This window comes from Salmo salar, chromosome ssa15 (assembly GCF_905237065.1).
Source record: "Salmo salar chromosome ssa15, Ssal_v3.1, whole genome shotgun sequence".
Lineage (NCBI taxonomy): Eukaryota > Metazoa > Chordata > Actinopteri > Salmoniformes > Salmonidae > Salmo > Salmo salar.
Genome location: NC_059456.1, coordinates 37947039 through 37973522, shown reverse-complemented (window position 1 = coordinate 37973522; position 26484 = coordinate 37947039). Strand labels below are relative to the sequence as shown.

Below are 26484 nucleotides of genomic sequence, written 5' to 3'. Positions count from 1 at the left end.
ACTGAAAGAGCTGCTTCCTGTGCTTGGCCCTCCTATGTTGAACATAATAAACGGCTCTCTATCCACCGGATGTGTACCAAGCTCACTAAAAGTGGCAGTAATAAAGCCTCTCTTGAAAAAGCCGAATCTTGATCCAGAAATTATAAAAAACTATCGGCCTATATCGAATCTTCCATTCCTCTCCAAAATTTTAGAAAAAGCTGTTGCACAGCAACTGACTGCCTTCCTGAAGACAAACAATGTATACGAAACGCTTCAGTCTGGTTTTAGACCCCATCATAGCACTGAGACTGCACTTGTGAAGGTGGTAAATGACCTTTTAATGACGTCAGACCGAGGCTCTGCATCTGTCCTCGTGCTCCTAGATCTTAGTGCCGCTTTTGATACCATCGATCACCACATTCTTTTGGAGAGATTGGAAACCCAAATTGGTCTACATGGACAAGTTCTGGCCTGGTTTAGATCTTATCTGTCGGAAAGATATCAGTTTGTCTCTGTGAATGGTTTGTCCTCTGACAAATCAATTGTAAATTTCGGTGTTCCTCAAGGTTCCGTTTTAGGACCACTATTGTTTTCACTATATATTTTACCTCTTGGGGATGTCATTCGAAAACATAATGTTAAATTTCACTGCTATGCAGACGACACACAGCTGTACATTTCAATGAAACATGGTGAAGCCCCAAAATTGCCCTCGCTAGAAGCCTGTGTTTCAGACATAAAGAAGTGGATGGCTGCAAACTTTCTACTTTTAAACTCGGACAAAACAGAGATGCTTGTTCTAGGTCCCAAGAAACAAAGAGATCTTCTGTTGAATCTGACAATTAATCTGGATGGTTGTACAGTCGTCTCAAATAAAACTGTGAAGGACCTCGGCGTTACTCTGGACCCTGATCTCTCTTTTGAAGAACATATCAAGACTGTTTCAAGGACAGCTTTTTTCCATCTACGTAACATTGCAAAAATCAGAAATTTTCTGTCCAAAAATGACGCAGAAAAATTAATCCATGCTTTTGTTACTTCTAGGCTGGACTACTGCAATGCTCTACTTTCCGGCTACCCGGATAAAGCACTAAATAAACTTCAGTTAGTGCTAAATACGGCTGCTAGAATCCTGACTAGAACCAAAAAATTTGATCATATTACTCCAGTGTTAGCCTCCCTACACTGGCTTCCTGTTAAGGCAAGGGCTGATTTCAAGGTTTTACTGCTAACCTACAAAGCATTACATGGGCTTGCTCCTACCTATCTTTCCGATTTGGTCCTGCCGTACATACCTACACGTACGCTACGGTCACAAGACGCAGGCCTCCTAATTGTCCCTAGAATTTCTAAGCAAACGGCTGGAGGTAGGGCTTTCTCCTATAGAGCTCCATTTTTATGGAATGGTCTGCCTACCAATGTGAGAGACGCAGACTCAGTCTCAACCTTTAAGTCTTTACTGAAGACTTATCTCTTCAGTAGGTCCTATGATTAAGTATAGTCTGGCCCAGGAGTGTGAAGGTGAACGGAAAGGCTGGAGCAACGAACCGCCCTTGCTGTCTCTGCCTTGCCGGTTCCCCTCTTTCCACTGGGATTCTCTGCCTCTAACCCTTTTACAGAGGCTGAGTCACTGGCCTACTGGTGTTCTTCCATGCCGTCCATGGGAGGGGTGCGTCACTTGAGTGGGTTGAGTCACTGACGTGGTCTTCCTGTCTGGGTTGGCGCCCCCCCCTTGGGTTGTGCCATGGCGGAGATCGTTGTGGGCTATACTCGGCCTTGTCTTAGGACGGTAAGTTGGTGGTTGGAGACATCCCTCTAGTGGTGTGGGGGCTGTGCTTTGGCAAAGTGGGTGGGGTTATATCCTGCCTGTTTGGCCCTGTCCGGGGTATCATCGGATGGGGCCACAGTGTCTTCTGATCCCTCCTGTCTCAGCCTCCAGTATTTATGCTGCAGTAGTTTATGTGTCGGGGGCTAGGGTCAGTCTGTTACATCTGGAGTATTTCTCTTGTCTTATCCGGTGTCCTGTGTGTATTTAAATATGCTCTCTCTAATTCTCTCTTTCTGTCTTTCTCTCGGAGGACCTGAGCCCTAGGACCATGCCTCAGGACTACCTGGTATGATGACTCCTTGCTGTCCCCAGTCCACCTGGCCGTGCTGCTGCTCCAGTTTCAACTGTTCTGCCTGCGGCTATGGAACCCTGACCTGTTCACCGGACGTGCTTGTTGCACCCTCGACAACTACTATGATTATTATTATTTGACCATGCTGGTCATTTATGAACATTTTAACATTTTAACATTTTGACCATGTTCTGTTTTAATATCCACCCTGCACAGCCAGAAGAGGACTGGCCACCCCTCATAGCCTGGTTCCTCTCTAGGTTTCTTCCTAGGTTTTTGGCCTTTCTAGGGAGTTTTTCCTAGGGAGTTTTTCCTAGCCACCGTGCTTCTTTCACATGCTTTGCTTGCTGTTTGGGGTTTTAGGCTGGGTTTCTGTACAGCACTTTGAGAATATCAGCTGATGTACGAAGGGCTATATAAAAATAAATTTGATTTGATTTGAAGAGGCTTCAGGCTTCATCAGTGTACAATAGACTTCATCCACCGACATAAACACCACCGTGCCCCTCTGTGAGATGCAGCAGGATTGGCAGGCTGAAAGGGACCGCTATTAAAGCCATTAGATATTTAGACTGAGCACCTGGAATCCATTTAAAAGAGGTAAATTAACAAAAGACAGGCTAGTAGCAAAGTGTCGAACAATAAGTTACAATTAGTTAATGACAATGTACTGAAGGCCAGGCAGTTATCTGATTGAAAAGCTATTGAGGCAGTAGACAACGTAGTGAGGAAGTTATCAAAGTAAAAGTGAGGAATAGCGGCTACTAGTGGGTTTATCAGAATGTTCCATGGGTAGGTCAGAAAGGGGAATGCCATTTGGCTGTCGTCCATGGTTACAAAAAACAATCCATTGTCTGAATGAGCAAAAATAACAACTGGATCTTGAGGGACAGTGAAGTGGAAAGAGAGAGAGAGAGAGAGAGGACCGCATCTTCCTTCCTTTCTAGACAGCCAAGGTGACTCTAGACCTTTAACAAACCCACAGCATCTAATCCTTGGCTGCTGAGCCGGCTGGCCCTGTCCTCTCCACCTGCAGAGTGGCGGAAAGCCTGACAGGGTATTAACCGTTTGTCCTTTAAGATACAGAATGCATACTGATAAAACAGGTCAGCCCTACAGAGCTGCAGTCCAGGCAATCATTTGCATCTTATTTCCAAACGCTGACTAGCCCCACCCCATGTTGAGAATTCTGTTCATTTACTACAGCTCAGCCATCAACACCATTGTCCCCACCAAAGTCAGCAAGACCAAGGAGCTGATCGTGTACTACAGGAAACAGGGGGGGTTCCAAATCACTAGACTTAAAATGGTCTAAACACACACGCACAGTTGTGAAAAATGCACGACAGCACCTCTTCCCCCTCAGGAGGTTGAAAAAGTGTCATGGGCCCTCAAATCCTCAAACGGTTCTACAGCTGTACAGTTGAGAGTGTATAAACTGGCTGCATCACTGCTTGGTATGGCGCTACAGAGGGTTGTGGGGACAGCCCAGTACATCACTGGGGCCGATCTCCCTGCCATCCAGGACCTCTTATATCAGGCGGAATAAAAAGAAGGCCCGAAAATCGCCAGACTCGAACCACCCAAGCCTATTTTCTCTGCTGCTGCACAGCAAGCGGTACCAGTGCATCAAGTCTGACACCAAGAGGCTCTTGAACAGCTTCTCAAAGAAATACGACTGATAAATATCTAACAAAATAGCTACACGGACTGAGTTAACCTTTTATCTTTATTTCAATGTTTGCATTGTCTCTATGCACACTCACTGGGCCCTACACACTCACACACACAGTCACTCCAACACACTCACTCCAACACACTCATTTGCTCACTAACACATAATATGCACATACATTTATACTGACTCTACACACCCGCACACCCACTCACATGCATACAAGCTGCTGCTGCTACTCTGTTTATCTTATATCCTGTTGCCTAGTCACCTTACCCCGATACATATCCACCTCCATCACTCCAGTATCCCTGCATATGTAAATATGGTATTACTGACTTTTTAAATATTTCCTGTATATAGTATGCTTACTAACTTGGATATTTCGTATTCTTATTTTTCCAGAGAGCTGACGTTTTTTTCTAGTAATACTGTACATTGTTATTGATTATTGCATTGTTGGGTTTTGAGTTCGCAAGAAAGGCATTTCGTGTACTTGTGCACGTGACATTTAAAACCTGCCCAGTAGCCTGGGGAAACATCAGGCTGCACACACGCTTACACACACAGAAAGAGGATGACATGTGAATCATCAACAATAGTGTGCTGCGTGGTGCCTATGTACTGTGTTGTAATTAGCCAATGGTTGCAACGGCAAAGAAAAGCCTAAATGATTTACCCAGTAAGGGTCTTTTTTTTCCTAAGGGGTGGATCAGCTTAATATTGCAGAAAGAATGTTGCTTCCATCAATGTAATTGTCTGCATCATTTCCAATCCACCATATATTTTTGAGGATATATATATATATATATATTTTTTTTTTTTTTTTGAGGAGAGATATATATATATATATGCATGTATGGAGATATATATATATATATATATATATATATGCATGCGTGTATGGATGGAGATATAGATATATATATATACATACACACATACATACATACATACGCGTGTATGGATGGAGATATATATATATACATACATACATACACACCTATATAGATATACATACTTTTTTTTTTAAATATACCTTTATTATTCCCCGCAAACCCTACCACCGATCCCCCAATTGGAGTAAACTAATAAACACTTTGGCTTTTACCTTCAATTTATTCATCTAATAGACATTTTACAGATGGACTAAAAACAACTATTGTAAAATAGACTTTCCTCTATTTCTGATGTCCATCCAGTTTGATTTCTATTTGTAACTGTGCTATTTCACACTAGTTCTGAACCTATATACATTTTACAGACCCCGTATGTTTACAATGTTTATCTTGTTAATAGTCCCACCCTTCAGCTCCATTCAACCCCTCCCATCTATCTCTCAACATCATCCATTTCAGATTTCTATTTGCCATATATTTTTCAACTGTGCTGTGATGCTTCACAAAACAATTGAACCTTTCTATTCTCATAGCTTCCTCAGATTGCAAATCAAAAATAAACATTTTTGCTAAAATAATTATTATATTATTGATTGATTGATTGATTGACTATGGCTTTTCAAATCACCCAGTATTGCTATCTGCAGCGTTAGTTCTAGGCAAATGTTGCAATTCTTCAGCCATTCCTGGACCTGTGACCAAAAACGAGCTACATATGGACAATACCAAAATAAATGATCTAATGACTCTGCCTCCGCACAGCTGCATCTGCAGAGCTGGGAAGATTGTATCCCCCATATATATAACATTCTATTAGTTGCAAGAATTTTGTATAGTAATTTAAATTGAAAAGTTTTAAGTTTTGAATCCGGCGTTGTTTTGCGTATCAATTCATAAACCATGTGCCATGGAATTGGTACATCGAAAATCTCCACCCAACCATTCTGCAATTTATATGGCACAGCTGTCAGTTTTTTTGGTCCTTAAATGAAATTGGTATATGTTTTTATTTATCACACTTTTCTTTAACTATTTATGTTCTTTAATACAGGGCCGACATACAAGTTCCTTACTTTTTCCCCTTCTACTTGCCTCTTCCATTTTTGTGGTAATGCTGCAATTATTGGTTGTAATTTTGGGTAGAGCAGACATTTCCTATGTCTGTGTTAGCTGCATGTGTGACATCACTTCACCAGTCCTATTTATAATATCATTCACTAAAATTATACCTTTTTTAAACATTTCTTTGAAAAATACCGTTTTTTTAATCAATTACTATATTTCAATTTAACCACAATATTTGTTGTATTATTTATTCTGTCTTTTCAGGTGGATTAAACTGAAATTGCAACCAACTTTCTAAGGCTTGTTTTTTTTTTTTTTATTATTATTTTTATATATTTTGGAGATTATTTCCTTTTCAAAACAACCGAAAGTGGGCAGGTGTAATCTGAATAAAGGGAAAAAGGCCCTTCTTGAACATAGGATGAGACATTCGTACCAATTTACTAGAAAACCAGTTTGGATTTAAGTATAACTTTGGTATGACTGATGCTTTTAGTGAGAGGTCTAATGCTTTAATATTTAAATCATTTCTGCCCTCCGAATTCATATTCGTTATATAAATAGGCCCTTTTAATTTTATCTGGCTTGCCGTTCCAAATAAAATTGAATATTTTTTGTTCATATAATTTAAAAAGCAGGTCACTAGGTGTAGGCAAAACCATAAGCAAATAGGTAAACTGTGATATGACTAAAGAGTTCATCAGGGTGATTTTCCACAAATAGACAGGTATTTACCTTTCTATAAAAATGTATTGGAGTGAGATCATTTCTTTCTTTTGGGATTTCTATACCGAGTATGTCCACATCTCCATCAGACCATTTAATTGGTAAACTACATGGTAATGTAAAATGTGCATTTTTTTGTGATCCAATACGTAATATTATCATAATTTGGTTTTAATCCAGAGAGGATAGCAAAAGTATCTAGATCCTCTATGAGTCCGTGGAGAGACTAATTGTGGTTTAAAAAAAAAACATGAATCATCGGCGTACAATGACACCTTACTTTTTAAGCCACGGATTTCTAATCCCTTAATATTATTGTTTGATCTAATCTTAACAGCTAACATTTGGCAATAATAAATAAATATGCCGATAGTGGACAACCTTGTTTTACTCCTCTAGATAGTTTTAAACTTTCAGAGATGTAGCCATTATTTACTATTTTACACATAGGGTTACTATACATAACTTTAACCCATTTTATAAGAGATTCCCCAAAATTGAAATATTCTAGGCATTTATATATAAACTCCAGTCGGCCTTTTCAAAATCAGCTATAAAAACCAGGCCTGGTGTCCCCGATATTTCATAGTATTCTATTGTTTCCAGTACTGGTCTTATATTATCTCCAATGTATCATCCATGTAAAAAACCTGTCTGACTAGGATGAATAATATCTGACAATACTTTTTGAATTCCATGCACCAAGCATTTTGCTAGGATTTTTGCATCACAACACTGAAGTGTAAGAGGACTGGATGGACTGGATCTTTATATATATATATACACACACACACACACACCACTTGGGTCCTGTTTCAGTAATAATGATATCAGACCTTCTTGTTGCGTGTCTGATAATCTACCATTTATATAGGAGTGGTTAAAACATGCTAATAATGGTCCTTTGAGTATATCAAAAAAAGTTTTGTATACTTCCACTGGTATGCCATCCAGCCCTGGAGTTTTCCCATCCTTAAAGGCCCCAATTGTGCGTGATTTCCTGCAAGACAGGAATGTCAGTGTTCTGCCATGGCCAGCGAAGAGCCCGGATCTCAATCCCGTTGAGCACGTCTGGGACCTGGTGGATTGGAGGGTGAGGGCTAGAGCCATTCCCCCATGAGGAGGAGATGCACTGCAGTACTTAATGCAGCTGGTGGCCACACCAGATACTGACTGTTACTTTTGATTTTGACCCCCCCCCTTTGTTCAAGGACACATTATTCCATTTCTGTTAGTCACATGTCTGTGGAACTTGTCTCAGTTGTTGAATCTTGCTATGTTCATACAAATATTTACACATGTTAAGTTTGCTGAAAATAAACGCAGTTGACAGTGAGAGGACGTTTCTTTTTTTTGCTGAGTTTATATTGGGGTTGACATCCATACAAGCATTATACTCAGATTTGTACCTCAACATAGTGTGAAATACACATAAACAATAGCCTAAATATAGGCACATTTTACTGGGGGGAGGGGGGGGGGGGCAACAAGAAGACTCAGGATCTTAACCCCATGGCATCTTTCCCCCCCCACACGTTTACATGCATTTCCATTGTTTGGGTCGAGTTCCATTTACCTCTTTAACAAATCTATTGGGATGCCTGTTCTAATCATTACATTTTATGGTTCACCTACCATCTCTGATATACCCATACAGAGAAAGATGGCCAACGTGGTACCTTTTTCTAATTTGTACAATAATTCACAGTGGAACCTTGAAAGCAAGACAGGCAGGTGGTTGTGCAAAAAGGGAACTAGGCCCATCTCAACTACAAAACTACTTTCAAAAGAATGGGAATATATTTCTGTACAATTACAAATAAAAATAACCCAGCTTGTCGAAAACAAACCACACAAAACATAACTGCTGGTTATTTGGTTGAGCAAAGTTTCCATAGCAGGCCTAAACCAGCATATCCCTACCCCTAACAAACACAAACGAAGAGATAAATGATGCGATTCTAAGCCCGATGCTGGGACCTGAGCCGAGGACTTTGTACCCATAAACATGGCAAATGTTGATGACTGCTGAAGAATTTGCCACCACTGCAGTTTCCTCTAAATCCCCTTATGCCTCCTGAATAAATTTGATCTCTTCGAGATGTGTATTTTGTCAGCAGAGGGGCTGTATCAACTCAGCAGAGGGGCTGTATCAACTATCAAAGTAAGCTGATAGTCGACATGAGGAGAAGCCAAAACCAAATGCACAGAAGCCAGAGAAATGTCATGCTGAAGTAGGGCTGGACGGTATGCTGTATTTTACGATATACCGGTGGTGATGCATGGACCGTTTTGGGTTTTATCTTTACCTTCTCTTTTTTGGGGAGTGGGGTTTACCCACTTTTTTCTCCCCAAATTCTCTCGTCTCATCGCTGCAACTCCCCAATGGGCTTGGGAGGCGAAGGTCGAGTCATGCGTACTCCGAAAACATGACCCGCCAAACCGCGCTTCTTAACACCAGCTCGCTTAAACCCGGAAGCCAGCCGCACCAACGTGTCAGAGGAAACACCATTCAACCGATGTCAGCCTGCAGGCGCCCGGCACGCCACAAGGAGTCGCTAGAGAGCGATGACCCAAGTAAAGCCCCCCCCCCGGCCAAACCCTCCCCTAATCTGGAAAACGCTGGGCAAAATGTGATACAGCCTGGGATCGAACCCGGGTCTGTAGTGATGCATCTAACACTGTGATGTAGTGTCTTAGACCGCTGCGATGCAGTGTCTTAGACCACTGCGTCACTCGGGAGGCCCTGATCTGTACCTTCTATAACGGTATTTAAATGTTTGATTTGTTAAATGTGATAAGCCGTGTGTAGCATTCATTTCTATAGTTTACTTCGCTACTTGAGTCATCTCTCTCCGCTCTCTCTCTCCATGTCGCTTTCCACAAAGACCTAGCCCTGCCCGTCACTCAAAGAGCGCATTTGTTGTTTCTTCACCACGAGACACTTGCTTTCAGTCTCTGCATGGTCAATGCAGCACATGCAACAATGTTGATGACAACAATGCTGTTTTCACTTTGCTCATTAATATAAATCAACTAGTGTTCAATAATTATACTATTAGTGTGTCTCTTACATCTGCAATTAGGAAATGTGTCTTTTCTTAGCAAATTGGGTCAAATCTTCTTAGTCGCTAATGCTAATCGCTAGCTAGCTAATACATGTACTGTGTCAGAGCAAAGGTAAAAATATGGCCTAGATTGTTTGCCCATATTGTGCAGCCGTACATGACAGTGTGTAAATGATCTCAAATGAGTGCAAGAAATAAAGAAATATATAGAAGGCCATCATCTCGGAGTCGCCTCTTCGCTGTTGATGTTGAGACTGGTGTTTTGCGGGTACTATTTAATGGAGCTGCCAGTTGACGACTTGAGGCGTCTGTTTCTCAAACTAGACACCCTAATGTACTTGCACTGGGGCCTCGCACTTCTCTTTCGATTCTGGTTAGAGCTCGTTTGCTCTGTTCTGTGAAGGGAGCAGTACACAGCATTGTACGAGATCTTCAGTTTCTTAGCAGTTTCTCGTATGGAATAGCCTTCATTTCTCAGAACAAGAATAGACTGACGAGTTTTAGAAGTTCATTGTTTCTGGCCATTTTGATTGATACAGGAGAGTATTGCAATATTATTTTTTACTATATTTGATTGATTATATGACCTTTTTTTGCTGGGAAGTTAGCCTAGCTTTAGCTAGCATTAGTCGGCTGTACCTGCGTCAAAACTTTTGTATTTCTCCTCCTATAACTTGACCTCAATCTTCTCTTAAATGGTTAGCCAACATGTTTTCAGCACTTTCATAACTGATTAAAACTTGTATTCTCATGGCTCCCTTGTCCCTCTACAGGAGACATAATATAGTGAGCAATATATTTGGAACAACAAACAGCAATGTATTTTTTACATTACAGTCTTATTCTAAAACGGACAAAAAAATATAAAAAATACTCAGCAATCTACACACAATACTCCATAATGACAAAGCGAAAAAAAAAATATTTTAGCAAATGTATTAAAAATAATAAACAGAAATATCTTATTCACTTAAGTATTCAGACCCTTTGCTATGAGACTCGAAATTGAGCTCAGGTGCATCCTGTTTCCATTGATGATCTTTGAGATGTATCTACAACTTTATTGGATTCCACCTGTGGTAAATCCAATTGATTGGACATGATTTGAAAAGGCACACACCTGTCTATATAAGGTCCCACAGTTGACAGTGGATGTCAGAGCAAATACCAAGCCATGAGGTCGAAGGAATTGTCCATAGAGCACCGAGACAGGATTGTGTCGAGGCACAGATTCTGAGAAGGGTACCAACAAATGTGTGCAGCATTGAAGGTCCCCAAGAACACAGCGGCCTTCATAATTCTTAAATGGAAGAAGTTTGAAACCACCAAGACTCTTCCTAGAGCTGGTCGCCCGGACAAACTGAGCAATCGGAGGAGAAGGGCCTTGGTCAGGGAGGTGACCAAGAGCCCAATGCTCACTCTGACAGAGCTCTAGAGTTCCTATGTGGAGATGGGGGAACTTCCAGAAAGTACTGAGTAAAGGGTCTGAATACTTATGTAAATTTTATATTGAAAGTTTTTTTTCTAAAAACCTCTTTTTGCTTTGTCATTATGGGGCATTGTGTGTAGATTGATGAGGAAAAATAACAATTTAATCCATTTTAGAATACGGCTGTAACGTAACAAAATGTGGAAAAGGTCAAGGGATATGAATACTTTCCGAAGGCACTGTAGAGACATGATAAACTGTGGTACATATTGAATTGCAATAGATATCGTATCGGCACCTAAGTATCGTGATAATATCGAAATGTGAGGTCCCTGGCAATACCCAGTCCTAATGGGAGTGTCTCTGAAATGGTTGGCTCATTCATTGTTTAAAAACAGGTCTGTCAGGAGGATAAAGGTTCACACACAATGCACTGAATGTGGATCTAGCGTTCGTCTGCTGATTGTGTTTTAGGGACCACCCGCTGTAGATTTTTCAAGTAAAATCAGTGCACACTGTCGCAAATTCAGAGGTGCTAAGTAGTCTCGGCCAGCAAACATTACTGGTGTGTCTGAGCCCTTAGACCTGCTTGCCCCATCTAACCAGATATAAAGGTAGTGTGATTTATGTCCCCTATAGCCTACAGTTGTAGTGTCTGTATTCTGACATTGCACAACCATAGGCAAATAACTAGGCCTAACTTATGTACAATACAATAGACAGTTCGTTTCCACAAATCTCAGTTGTTAGACTCACCGAGCTAGGTAACATTTTACTTCATAGTGCTGATATTGTGTATTACCGTAAGTGTAATAAGCAATGCGCATGCCTGCTTATTGTTACACTGTCCTTAGGGTTAGGGACACTGCTGTGAGTATAGTCTAATAGTGTACCACTTAATTAGGGTACACCACAGGCATTATATACTTAGAAAAAATAAAATGGCTAAGCATATATTTAGAAACAATATATTGCCCTGAGCTACACAGTACACTGTAAAAGTGTTGCCCCAAATTATATAAAACGGACTATGTTGTGGTTTGTCTACAGGACAAGGAGTACACAGGATGTACTCTGGTGAGAATGAAAAGCATGATATTGAGAACATATCAATACAGGATGGATTTCTACAGTGTATCTGGATACAAAGTAAATTCATAAGTTCAAAGTTTCAGCTGACAACATTATGCCTGTGCTGTGTACAGACTAGAGTCGTTTAACTGTGTGTTGTGTACAAGGAATTTGCCGATTAGGCTACACAGCAGAGCAAACGCAGGCAGTATTGGACGCGAAACTAGCTAACCACACACACCAAATGTTGCCATTCTGGTTGTATTTATTTATTTTTATTTATTTTTTTATCACTCACCTCTTTAATTTTTGCTCGTCTCTCTTTGGTTTCCGGATCGGAGGGCTCGTGCCCTGTTGCTCCGGGTGGCCGAACATATTCAATGACTGGTAGGTTATTGTAATCTTTCCCACCTTTACCTTCCTTCAAAACTTTGTCCTTCTCGTCTTGTATGTCTTGCTTTATCTCGTCTGGTCGTTTCTGGAGAGTGTCTTTTGCTTCAACCAAAGCCTTTTCGTGGTCCTTTCTAATCTTGGTTAATATCTTTTCGTCGGTCCCAACTGCAACGTTTGAATCACTATCCGTACCTGTTCGCGTGTTGGTTTCTACCGCAGACGAGTGGAAGAAAACTCCGCTCAGTAGCTTCGATGAATCCGGTAGGAAAAAAATTGCCCCGAAACAAAGCGTAATAAAAGCGCTAAAAACTAATAGCAAAACGAATTTCTCTGTCAATCTAAAGGAGGTCGGGCTGGCAGACTTCCTACTCGGGGTAGCTGTAAAAGGCAATAGAGTTGCTACTGGCATTTTCCTTGTCGTTCAAGGCAAATCAAATGAATGAAATTCTAAAATCGGCACAGTCTTAGCTTCCGTACAACAATATTAGTTACCAATTTCCCATATGTATATCAGAAATTAATAATTGAGTATTCTGTAAAAGTTACACTATTGAGCAGTGTCCTGCTGTTTCAACTGCCCATGCTGAAACACATCTGCAAAAAGTGTTCGCCAAGCTCAGAACAGAACGGAAAGAATGGCAGCTATGCGCTATTGACAGCCCTTATTGTCCAATGGCTTTGCTCTGCGCGTACAGTTAGCTATTGTGGGCGTGTACTCCGTATCCGAAGGTGACACACTTGTTTTAATGTCTTGTACAAACTGAATTGTTCACTCACAAATAAAGACACATGTAGTGATAAAATAAAGTGGTCATATAAAACGGTTGTAGATGTATGTCTTCCGTCAGTCAGTAGAGCTTTGACATTCCACATCGTCTCTAGCATTTATTATGTGCCTTTGCGGGAATCGTCACTACATACCACAGCCACAAAGTAATAAACCCCGCCTATTTCTACAATTTCTCTAAATTCTGATTTTAAACCTAACCGTAACCCTAACCTTAACCACAGTGTTAACCTTATACCTAACCCTAAGACCAAAATATATTTTTTTAATATAGCCAATTTTGACTTTGTGGCTGCGATTGGCTGAGGATTGTCAGAGGACATATTCTGGGTGATGTGTGAAAGGGGGGGGTCTGATTCGAACCAAAAACCTTGTGTCCACTCCCGAGCCTACTTTAGTAAGCCAAGGTTTTGCATTGGTTACAGTGCATTCAGAAAGTATTCAAACCCCTTGACTTTTTATAAAAATTTTGTTACGTTACAACCTTAATCCATTTTAGAATAAATAAATATTTTTCCTCATCATTCTACACACAATACCCCATAATGACAAAACGAGAACAGGTTTTTAGAAATTGTAAATGTATTAAAAATAAAAAAATGGATACCTTATTTACATAAGTATTCAGACCCTTTGCTATGAGACTCGAAATTGAGCTCAGGTACATCCTGTTTCTATTGATCATCCTTGAGATGTTTCAACAACTTAATTGGAGTCCACTTGTGGTAAATTAAATTGATTGGATATGATTTGGAAAGGCACATACCTGTCTATATAAGGTCCCGCAGTTGACATTGCATGTCAGAGCAAAAACCAAGACATGAGGTCGAAGGAATTGTCCGTAGAGCAACCAGACAGGATTGTGTCGAGGCACAGATCTGGGGAAGGGTACCAACAAATGTCTGCAGCTTCGAAGGTCCCCAAGAACACAGTGGCCTCCATCATTGTTAAATGGAAGAAGTTTGGAACCACCAACACCCTTCCTAGAGCTGGCCGCCCGGCCAAACTGAGCAATCGGGGAGAAGGGCCTTGGTCAGGGAGGTGACCAGAACCCGATGTTCACTCTGACAGAGCTCTAGACTTACTCTGTGGAGATGGGAGAACCTTCCAGAAGGACAACCATCTCTGCAGCACTCTATCGATCAGGCCCTTCTGGTAGAGTGGCCAGACGGAAGCCACTCCTCAGTAAAAGGCACATGACAGCCCGCTTGGAGTTTGCCAAAAGGCACCTAAATGACTCTCAGATCATGAGAAACAAGATTATCTGGTCTGATGAAACCAAGATTGAGCTCTTTGGCCTGGATGTCAAGCATCACGTCTGGAGGAAACTGTGGGGATGTTTTTCAGAGGCAGGGACTGGGAGACTAGTCAGGATCGAGGGAAAGATGAACGGAGCCAAAGTACAGAGAGATCCTTGATGAAAACCTGCTCCAGAGTGCTCAGGACCAACAGGACAACAACACTAAGCACACAGCCAAGACAATGCAGGATTGGCTTCGGGACAAGTCTCTGAATATCCTTGAGTGGCCCAGCCAGAGCCCATACTTGAACCTGATCAAACATCTCTGGAGAGACCATAAATTAGCTGTGCAGCGACTCTCCCCATCCAACCTGACAGAGCTTGAGAGGGTCTGCAGAGAAGAATGGGAGTAACTCCCCAAATACAGATGTGCCAAGCTTGTAGCGTCATACCCAAGAAGACTCGAGGCTGTAATCGCTGCCAAAGGTGCATCAACAAAGTACTGAGTAAAGGGTCTGAATGCTTATGTAAATGTCATATTTCATATTTTTTTATTTTGAATACATTTGCAAATATTTCAAAAAAAGTTTTTGCTTTGTCATTATGGGTTATTTTTATTTGTTTTACCTTTATTTGTGTGTAGATTGAGGGGGAAAAAACGATTTAATCCATTTTAGAATTAGGCTGTAATGTAACGAAATGTGGGGGGGTCTGAATACTTTCCGAATGCACTGTATAATGATATTAAAATAATTAATAAAATGGAGTTGTAGTGAGATGTTACAAATCCAATGCTCTAACCACTAGATAAAACCCAAAGAATGCTCTTAAATATATATATTTTTTTTACAAATATAATAGCTTTCCTTAGTTATGTTGGAAGAGATACTAGGACCTTAAAGGGACTATTCAAATTACAAAATGACACATTTGGTTCCTTACCCTATAAGCAGTCTATGGACAAGGTATGACAGCAATCCATGTTTTGGTTTTATTTCCCTGGCACTGTTTCCAAATGCATTTGTGGCACAAATCCCATTTAGCGTTTAGCAATCTCTTTAAACATTCCCTCTAGTGGCAAACTGTTAATGGTGGAGGGGTCTATATAATTAAGCAATAAGGCACGAGGAGATGTGGTATATGGCCAATATACCACGGATAAGGGCTGTTCTTAGGAACAACCCTTAGTCGTGGTATATTGACCATATATCACTAACCCTCGACATGCCTTATTGCGGTTAGAAACTGATTACCAATGTAATTAGAGCAGTAAAAATAAATGTTTTGTCATACCTGTGGTATACGGTCTGATACCACGGCTGTCAGCCAATCAGCATTCAGGGGTCGAACCACCCAGTTTATAAAATGTAATAATTAGCTAATCAGACTCTTTTAGTATGTCATACATTTTAGGATTCAATTGATAATTTGGTGTGTATAAATTCAAAGTGTCATTGGTGTTACTCAATTTCAGTTAAGGGAAATTACATTGTGTGCAAAACGATTAATCATATCACTTCAGTAAATCATTTTGAAAGGAAAAATCCCCAATTACTTAAAATGTGTCATTTGTGTTACTGTCATTGGTGTTACTACTCTTACTGGTGGCACATATCACAATGGTACATTAAGTAATTAAGCTGTCATATTAGTTGATTGAGAATGGTAAAATACCCAAATAATTAAAATAAATAATCTAGAAAAAGTCAATAATCCCCCCCCCCTAAATGTCATGCCCAAATGGCACAGCTATTCAAGAGCGACCCTTATGTACAATGAGGCCAGCCTTATCCCACCACATGCCAATCACTTACAGTAGTCCTTCATCTCATGATTCTGTTATGTGATGATTTGTATTGGAACAAGCAACATTCCCTAGAAAGGAGTAGCCATGCTTTGACATGTTTCTCACTCACATTCAGGGGATTGCCCTAAGCCAGGATTTACTCAACTCAGTCCTCGGGACCCCAAGTGGTGCACATTTTGTTTTTTTGCCCTAGCACTACACAGCTGATTCATATAATCACCTAATCATCAAGCAAAAACCAAAACATCCACCCCTTGAGTCCCAAGTACAGAGTTTGGGAAACGCTGCCCTAACTTGTACTTTTGTCCAGATTGGTTGCTTACAAGTCATTACATCTTTACAGTACTGCTGCTATATGATGACATTGACTCATTCACAATACTATTTGTCTATGCAGCAATTCAAATGAAAATTTAAATGACAAAACATGGTTGCTTTGACGTTAGATGCTTGTTGCAGCAATCTGCTGACAAACAATCATCCTGGATATTATTTTCTATTTCCTTTCAATGCAATCTAATGTCAATATTTGAATATTTTCTGGAAAGATCCTGTGTTTGATTGACACTTCCAGAGAGTTTTGAGAGGCAGAAGCAGTTACTAGTGTTGGTTGTGTACCCAGTTAAGCTTTGCATCCAATCAGATGTTAAGTAGGCCATGTTACCCAGCTGTGTAATTTCTCCTTGCTCCCTCTTTAGCTATATAGTCCAAATATAACCACTGATTCAACCACCATCGCCACCTTGTCCCCCAGGCAAGATGGACTCATTTGTGTAGCTGAAGAGAGAGAGGCTGGATACATTCAGTGAAAAGGGTCACTAATTGGAGTGGGAGTTTAAACTCCCTGACAGAAATCAAACAAATTATTTTGAAATGTTTTAATAAGACTAGAACATATTCTAATTGTAGGCCTACTGGACTGTTTGCTTTGCATGCAGTGAGGCTCAGACAAAGAATGTGCCAGCTGAGTTTTTGGAGGAAGGGGGCATTCATTGTAAAATAAAAAGCAGAGCAGAAATGATCATATCAATGCACACTAAGGCATGTGAGGTCTGTATTATCTAATTCTACATCAGAGGCTTCCATGCATCTTTTTCTCTGCACTAGCAAGCATTAACTTATCATTGTTATTTCCCCTCAATGGAGTTAACGGGGCTTCCTGTTGAGGAGAAATGGAGGCTGTGAAGTCTTTTCCTGAAAGGAAGTATATACAGTGCCTTCGGAAAGTATTCAGACCGCTTGACATTTTCCACATTTTCCAGCCTTATTCTGAAATGGATTAAATAAATACAATTCCTCATCAATCTACACACAATACCCCATAATGACAAGGTGAAAACAGGTATTTAAACATTTTAGCTATTTTTTTATTTACAAATTAAAAACAGAAATACCTTATTTACGTAAGTATACAGACCCTTTGCTATGAGACTAGAAATTGAGCTCAGGTGCTGTTTCCATTGATCATCCTTGAGATGTTTCTACAACTTGTTTGAAGTCCACCTGTGGTAAATTAAATTGATTGGACATGATTTGGAAAGGCACACTCCTGTCTATATAAGGTCCCACAGTTGACAGTGGATGTCAGAGCAAAAACCAAGCCATGAGGTCGAAGGAATTGTCCTTAGAGCGCCAAGACAGGATTGTGTCAAGGCACAGACCTGGGGAAGGGTACCAACACATTTCTGCAGCATTGAAGATCCCCAAGAACACAGTGGCCTCCATCATTCTTAAATGGAAGAAGTTTGGAACCACCAAGACTCTTCGTAGAGCTGGCCACCTGCCAAACTGAGCAATCAGGGTAGAAGGGCCTTGATCAGGGAGGTGACCAAGAACCCGACAGTCACTCTGACAGAGCTCTAGAGTTCCTCTGTGGAGATGGGAGATCTTCCAGAAAGTACTGAGTAAAGGGTCTGAATACTTGTGTTAATTTAATATTTCAGTTTTTATTTGTAATACATTTGTGAAAATTTCTAAATAAATATTTTTGCTTTGTCATTATGGGGTATTGTGTGTAAATTGATGAGGGGGAAAAAACTATTTAATCAATTTTAGAATAAGGCTGTAACCTAACAAAATGTGGAAAAAGTCAAGGGGTCTGAATACTATGGAGTTGAATGGGACACATTGTACAGACTATGAGGTTTGACATGATTACATCCATAAATTATGACCACTGTAGATCTACACATTCATAAAGGAATGTTTGAATATGACGGTATCTTTCATACAGCATACCCTTTATTACTGTGTTGCACACTCTGACTCAGTATTCTCTGTATATACCTAACCAATGCCTCAAATGTGAAAAACTATTGAAAACAATATTTGATTAGACTACGTGTTTGAAATGACATAGCAAAAGACTTTCTGCAACTTGACTAAACTTGTTGACCCAGTCTCCAATCTCTTCCTTGTTTACTATCCTGTTCGCACTGCACCAGTCCCAGAAGAATCCGTGTGTCTTCTCTACACACACTGCTGGATTGTCAGCGGCAGCCTTTCAGTCGGGAGCTTCATGCAGGGAAACATGCGCCGCATGCCACCCACTCAACACCTGCAGCAACAACCCACCTGCTGAGTTCAGAGCTCTGCTACAGGTAATTCATCATGGGTAATACACTGTGATCATATTCCATTTTCCTTTCACACATCATTATGAGGGCTTGTAGGGAGTGTAGCCCAGAAAACACAGTTGAGTTGAAGAGCATCTTTTAAATGACTAAAATGTAAACATTTAAATGTAAATTGTTCCTATGTTACTGTAGTAGGAAATTGCATACAAAGGTTCTACTTGGAACAGGAGGCACATGAGGTAAATTGAACAACATGGTTGGCTTGCCTTTTGATGGGTTTGAGGATGCAGTTCTGAGGTCAACGATTGTTTCCTTATTGTATGGAAATTGGAAGAATAATTCAGTAATAATTACTTCTTTCAGAAGGCTGGCAGGCTCAGGCCCTCAATGAAATTAAAGGGCTCTGATCAATCAATTTACACAACCTTTACGGTAATCTAGACTTCCTATAACTGGACAGGAAGTTCAAAGAAAGACAAATGTTGTTACCTGAATGAATTAGAATGCAAAAGAAATGGTACATACTGTTATTTTGTCCTGATTATATGAACACAGGACCATTTTTGTGTGAGCTAAAACAAATCCTACCAAATAAAATGTTTACTACCTTTGTGAATTAGGCTACTGTAGCTACCAGCCTCAAGGAATTGGCCATGTTGACTCAAGTGGATTTTTGCTCCATCACTTTTAGCCTCATGCATTACGCATCCAAGCTCCTCTAGCTGCAGGCTTGACCGTTCATGTGGCAGAATCGAAGGCTCTGTGAGAAGGCCACTGTATAATTCCTAACTGATGTACATGAAATATTAATTACCCATTGCTTTTATACTCTGGTGTTTAAGTGTGAACTTCAAAGTTTGAGAAATCAACATTCAAGCAAGTGTTTTTCCATAGCAACCAGTCGCACAATGGCAGTATTTCTCCATCTCTGTGTATGTGCTCCAGTGACGGAATCAATCATTACTCTACCCCGGTTTGTGTGTAAGCTGTGGTGGTACGATTGTTGGCTGAGCCTATCGGTTTATGTAAGCTATTCGAATTGCGGTCTATTTTCATGTGTGCTTCCATTGCAATATTGCTCAATAATGCAGACTCAGGGGTTTACTCAATATACACCCAGTAAAAAATACCCAGAAGCATCTTAGACGGCACCTTTACCACAAATGTCTGTTTCTTTCTACCTATTGACTTACATTGACCCATGTAGGTTGACTGGAGACGAAATTGTGCAAGCTCTTTTAATTATTATTATTTTTATGTTAGCTAGAGAGAACCAGATATTTCCAATGTAACATTCTGGTTTTACAGGGAAGATCATCTGAAATCCTATCAGTGCATTTTCTCAGAGGACAGTCCCCTATTAATAGCATAATGTATGCTGATTCCCATGTAGAGCAGTATGTTGGGACCCTCTGGAACAGCCTTTTTAACCAAAAGGTCATGAAGCCCCAGACAAGTGTTTTGAGTTCTAATTTGGCAGGTCTGAAGTGTTTTGTTTGTTATTGTAACCTTCAAGAATCCTTCAGGGAGCAGAGTGAAATCCTTCAGGGAGCAGAGTGAAATCCTTCAGGGAGCAGAGTGAAATCCTTCAGGGAGCAGAGTGAAATCCTTCAGGGAGTGAAATGTTGCCACTCAAAGAGCTTTTGGTTTACCACTGGTTGTTTGTTTGCCTGATGATTGAAAATAGCAATAGGTATCACAACGGTCATGGTGTTAACCCAAGTCATTGCCTAAAACTAAGCCGAATCCTAGCCCTACCCTTTGCTCAGTCATTGTTTGCCAACCTAAACAACCAAGTCCTTTCCTGCACCCTCTTTGACTTTGAGGACTGCATTATAGACTCGTTGGAGCGGGGACGCCATAGTGGCATGTTGCCACCCTCCTGAGAGACTCAGTACAGCGGCTGATGTTGTGGCTTGTTTGTCTTCATCTCTCCCTTCTGTGGAGGTGTCACTGTTTTATCCAGGAGCCCCAGCCCTCCTCGTCTCTGTGCGGCCTCTGAGACATTGGGTGTTTTTTTTTTTTTTTTTTTAATATATATATATTTTATCATAATGCCACAAAATGAACTTCAATTATGAGTGGAGCAGTGTAATGTTACTAAAAGCACTGCCATTTTATTCCGATAGATAGGGGAGCCAGAATGAATAACAATTAGGGCGGGTGTAAACAGAAGGGCATATACATACAGTGAGACAGCCAGAGACAGCATTCTTAAGCTCTCGTCAGAAGGGAACTGGAACTGGCGCGGATGTTTTCGCAAAGGGAAGGTATTTCCATATGCAAAATATTGATCAGGGAGGAGATTGAATTTGTTGCGTTTTTTGTAACCAGCAAGAGAGAAAGGCAATACCTCAAATATGGCAATCTATAAAAGTGTATATCCTGCCTAGCCCGGAGCGAAAACACAATGTTTCATATAAGGATGTAACGGTGAAAAGCTATTTGGGCAACCAAGATTACTATTCCAGTGTTCACATCCACTACCCTAAAAAGTGTAAACATAATCCTTGAAACGTTTGGAGACAGTAACAATGTATTTATGTGGAGTTTGAATGAACTTAGGAATTACATAACTTTGCAGCACAATAGGGAGTCAGAGATTATGCCACCATAAGATTTTGAGGTCGTTGTCCTCTGCTCACTGTGAGGGATGCTACTATGTAATCACCAATCAACTAAGCCTATGCTTAAAGGCTGGCTACATATTCAGGCTGCCTCTGCTGAAAATAAGCCAATGTCCTACAAAGTAATGTTTTATTATGTTATTGATCTCATCTACTGCCTTGCTGGAAGTTCCTTTCCACCTTTTTGCCAGTGTGTTGCTCATCATCCTTGAATATTCATTTATCCCACACTCTTCCTCCCCCTCTACTCTCCCTGTTGCAGACCAAACCAAACAAACTGAACTAAACGCTTGGCTTCAATAGATCTCTGTCCTCGCAATTGATAAGAGGAAAATATCAATACCACCATTTGCTGCAGTTTGGAGATGAAAACATAACCCTTCCTTATTTCTCCATTGGCCTTAACATCGATTTCTGTGGGCGGGAGGATAGCCAACAACACAAAGAAACTGTCTGACTTTATTATTACATCTGGATTCCTGCTTAGTACCACTATAACAGTCTCACTGACTGCAAGTAAACCACTATATTTATTTTTAAAGACTTTGATTATCCATAATGAAACACTGGGGTTTTCAGGCACGCTGCTTCTATTGAAGTTACTGCGTTGTCAAGGGGATGAGAGAAACATCTCTACTTGAACAGCGGGGTCAGTAAACTGTGTCACATGATGTAATAATAACCGATGCAGTCACTCTGGGGCTCTCTCGTGACTTTGAGATTACATTGCCCTCTTCCCTCACAGGTGACCGGAACGCCCCTCAACCCAGGCAGCCTGGAGAATTCCATGCACAACTCCGCTGCGCCGTGGTGTGGGACAAACCACTGACCTCTCCCCTCCCTTCCACTGAAACTCTGGGCCTCTCTCTTAGGATGGTGCAGACAGAGGGGTGACGGAGTCAGGCCACCTGAAGGACTTTGGCATTGAAACATGCCTGAAGTGATAATTAATAGTAATTAGTATCACCACAAGCAGCACTTAGCAGCAGCCAGTGTTCAGAAGTTGAGAGAGGAAAGTGTAATTATGCTCGCACAAGATTGCCATAAGTATGTGCTCTCCCGCTGTACATACCGTTTGATTCTCTCACTTATGTGACATGTCAAATGTTCTCAGCAGCACTGTGTGATGATGAATAAGCTGCATTACCAGCTGTACCATATACGTGGGCTGATAACTGTGACCTGTCAATATACAAATGATTTAGCTGGAGTTTTTAGTCCCTGTCACATCTGAAATGAATATACTCTTCAATCAGAGCGAGAGATTCCACTTCATCTGAGGTCATAGGTACTTCGTTATTCTGACTGCGCTCTAGTTTCTAGAAAATAAACATTCAATATGAGAGGGAATGAATAGAAAGCCAGGAGGTGTAATTGTCAGGCTGATGCAGAGCATCAGTTTTATATGACTTTTCTGAAGAATTAATGAATATGATATGGCCATATTGTGACAGTTCACAACCCCAAAGCTGCAGGTGAAAACAAAATGCTTCCATCACATTTCCATTGCCTTCTTTAATGAGATTCTTCTTAGGCAGGCTTTCACCTTGAACATTAACTTTGCATGTTTTTAACAGCTGTGGTAAAGATTCCCTGAAAATGATTGTTTCATTTATAACTTCTAACTCCAAGGACAAAATCACACCCTGCAGGCAGCCTATGTAAGTTTAATGTTTTCACATTTATGATTTCTGGACAATTCTTAAATGACACCCCATTCCCCATATTGTGCACCAATTTTGGCCAGAGTGACATTTGTAGTATTTTGTATAGAACCAAATATTATACCAGTTTATAAAACAACTTTAAAAAGGAATTGAGGGTTAATCTTTAATCATTTCCCATTGCATCAGAAGTAGACATGACAACAGTATACTTTCCCATTGGAAATTCTAACCACCGCTGACATCCGCTGTTATATTATTCTAATGAGATTATTAGATGACTATATTAATCCAAATCACTTTACGGTACATTGGCCTATCAGTGCTTTCCAAAGCCAAATAGTATAGTCAGGTTTAAATGGACTCTGACATTTTAAGTCATATTAGCCAGCGTAATAGGTTCAGCTCAGCTCATCAGCATTGGGTTTAGCAGAGTTCGCATTGACATTCCACACCATGATCCCAGATAAGGACAAGACAACAGGACTGTTTGATATTTCAGACTATGGACAAGATGCTGACAAATTAAACAGCCAATACAGACCAGCAGTGTACTTGGTGGTTTTCAACCCACTTTCAACCCAGGTCAAATTGAGGCCCTTTGCATCATGCTGGGATCTAGTTATGAAATGACCCCTTCTAAGCTCTCGAATGTACTCTGAAAAGCAAATCTCATTGATGAATTTGGGGGATTAACAATTGTCTGTGTTGGGATACTTGGTGAATAAAACTACAGTGCTCATTACATGGGGCCTACAGTACCTTCCCAGGACTGGATTAGAAAGTGACTGAAAGAGTCCGCTGTGGGAGTGTCTCTAAGCATTCATTAGCAGGTCAGTGTTTGGTGCAGTATTAATCAAGGATTGTTCACTTATCCTCCATATGTTTGTATCACACACACTCTGCACTGCTCTGTCTCACAACTGTACCGCTCTCCCTGTACCAGCAATGTTGTATAGCTATGTGCGTATGCACCTATTTACATTAGCTGTGCGATAGATGACATGTCAATGCATTCTTTATGAGGGTGTCCAATAAACTGTAACAGTAAAAACCTGTTCCATATCTCACCTATCATATCAAACCATCATATCTTGATGGCTGCATTAATGTGATGAATGGGGGTTTATAGAGGATGTCCATGTAAGACAAGGCCATGTGTGTTAAGCTATCAATTACCTGTCATCTTAACGTCAAGTTTCAGCCATTTTGGTTTTTCTTTGAGTGAAATATTACAAGACCTCCATTGCAGCTCAACAAAGTTAATGTGGCAATCACAATAATTTTACTGCTGCATTAAACTCTTGGGAAGATCATAAATGTACAGTCAGCTCTTATTATGTCTCGAGTGCAACTGTGACGTGTTGTGCCTCTGAATCGTTTCCGGGAAGAGTTTTGCCTGTTTTGACTGCTAACATTGGTTGTCAACAGAAATAATTGAGATACTACCAGAGGGTGAAATATGTATACAGTATGAGGAAGAGGCCATGGACTAAACTGTTCCTGAGTATGTTTGTGTTGACTATGGAACTTTACCAAACCAGTTATGGAATGTCCGGGGGAAACAAAGAGGACAAAAATGTGTTTTGATGGCCATAGACTGCTGAATGTGCCAGCCGGTGAGATGGATTCGTGAGTTAATACTTTGTTGTTTCCTGGTTAAACCAGGCCAAAAAAATACAACAGAAGTATAAATGGTACATTTATCTCATGTGTATAATGATAGAATACCACCCACATATCAATTTAAACACTGCAACCTTGAACTCAGTTTGGTTTTATTTAGCACAATTGTCTGACATGCCTTACCATAACTGATGAATGAGTCAATTATGGTAAAACAATTCTGTCTAAGCATTCTTTGAACAAGGACTGCCCAGAACATTAAAAACATTAAATTATACACAAAGTGATATGTGATGGCTTGGGACCAAGATATTTATTTTGTGTAGTGTCTACTAAGTGTACCCTTGAGATCCCCCTAGTTCCCCTTCCTCCAGCTGAGGCCTGAGGGGACTTGGCATGTGACCAAGCCTCTGACCTGTGAGCTAGAGCTTGATAGATAGCATAGTGGCAGGCTTTTTACATATGCCACACATCCACGGCTTGGCAGAGGAAACCTTGACTCAAGACCAATCTGGATTTATTGCCCGAGATCCTATTCATGGACATCAGTTTCAAGCCCTCACTGACCATTTCAACAGCATGAATCAGTTATAGGACCATATGTTGTACATCTGAGGAGGCTGGTGGGAGGAGCTATTGGAGGATGGGCTCATTGTAATCGCTGGAATGGAATAAATGGAACAGAGTCAAACGTGGTTTCCATACACTTTGTGTTTGCTACCGTGCCATTCATTCCATTCCAGCCATTCCATTCCAGCCATTTCAATGAGCCCATCCTCCTATACCTCCTCCCACCAGCCTCCACTGTTGTACATCTTTAGAAGGAATGTGACTGCCCCTTTTTGAAGTAGTTTTTGTTATATGGTTAAGAAACATTTATATTTTTGTTTTCATTCTCCAGGAATAATTTACACCAAGACTTGGAGACTTGCCAATGTTTGGTTTTGATGGAATGTGATATTAAGTGTTCTTGAAAGATTCGATGTGAGACGTGTTTAGGCCACGTCAATTCATATACTATTTTGAGAACATTATAGTAGGATTGGTTCTGTATGCCATTCTTGCTATTTTGATTGTACCTTTATTTCAACAGGGAGGCCCTGCATTTGACAATTTACACACTTTATAGAATACAAGCAACAGTTAAAATACACAAAAATACACAATAAAAAATACAATCAAATATAAATCTACATCTCTCAGCTACCAGGTCTTCAATCAATACCCTAAATGGCCCGAGCTGCACCAGAACATCCCATTTCAATGATAGGGAACATGATGCAGGCCTAAACTCCTGAGCTGCATTTGGTATCTAGAGTATTCAGAACTGTGTTTACTCTAGAAAGCCACAGCCTCCCCTGATGGGAATGTTGAGTAAATATGATATCAAACTAAATCATTTAAGAGGGTATTTTAGCATAGACTGCATTTTCAGTTTGATGCCCTGTATCTACTTGCTTTCAGAATCTCTGTAAATCATGAATCTAATTTGACACCTCGATTAATACATGTTTGAAATGCCTGAAGTGATATGCCAACAAACATATTCAGTTAGGACACTGCTTTCAGGATTAATTTGGAGAGAAACATGCAGATAGGGCTTTGGATGCGCCTCATCTGAGGTAATTTAATCTTAGTTTTAGGGCCTGCATAACAACCATGTGTGGTATTAAATAGGGATTATGAGTTATGATTCCTGCGTTTCCCTCTTAAATCACTGAGTACGTTT

At 40.5% G+C, this 26484-nt stretch overlaps 1 protein-coding gene and 1 long non-coding RNA gene across 2 annotated transcripts in view; one reads left to right on the top strand and one right to left on the bottom strand.

Annotated features, from left to right (window-relative positions):
- LOC106571376 (mannosyl-oligosaccharide 1,2-alpha-mannosidase IA) overlaps positions 1-13274 on the bottom strand; it is a 172356-nt gene extending 159082 nt beyond the window's left edge. The window contains exon 1 of the mRNA XM_014144392.2: positions 12334-13274. Within this exon, the coding sequence (XP_013999867.1) occupies positions 12334-12837 (504 nt within the window). The 5' untranslated portion in view covers positions 12838-13274. The remainder of the gene's footprint in view (positions 1-12333) is intronic.
- Positions 12179-25042, top strand: LOC106571377 (uncharacterized). The gene is made up of 3 exons (XR_001320919.2): positions 12179-12422; positions 18707-18862; positions 22211-25042. It is a non-coding gene; the product is annotated as an uncharacterized lncRNA (long non-coding RNA).
- Positions 25043-26484: the final 1442 nt, after the last annotated feature.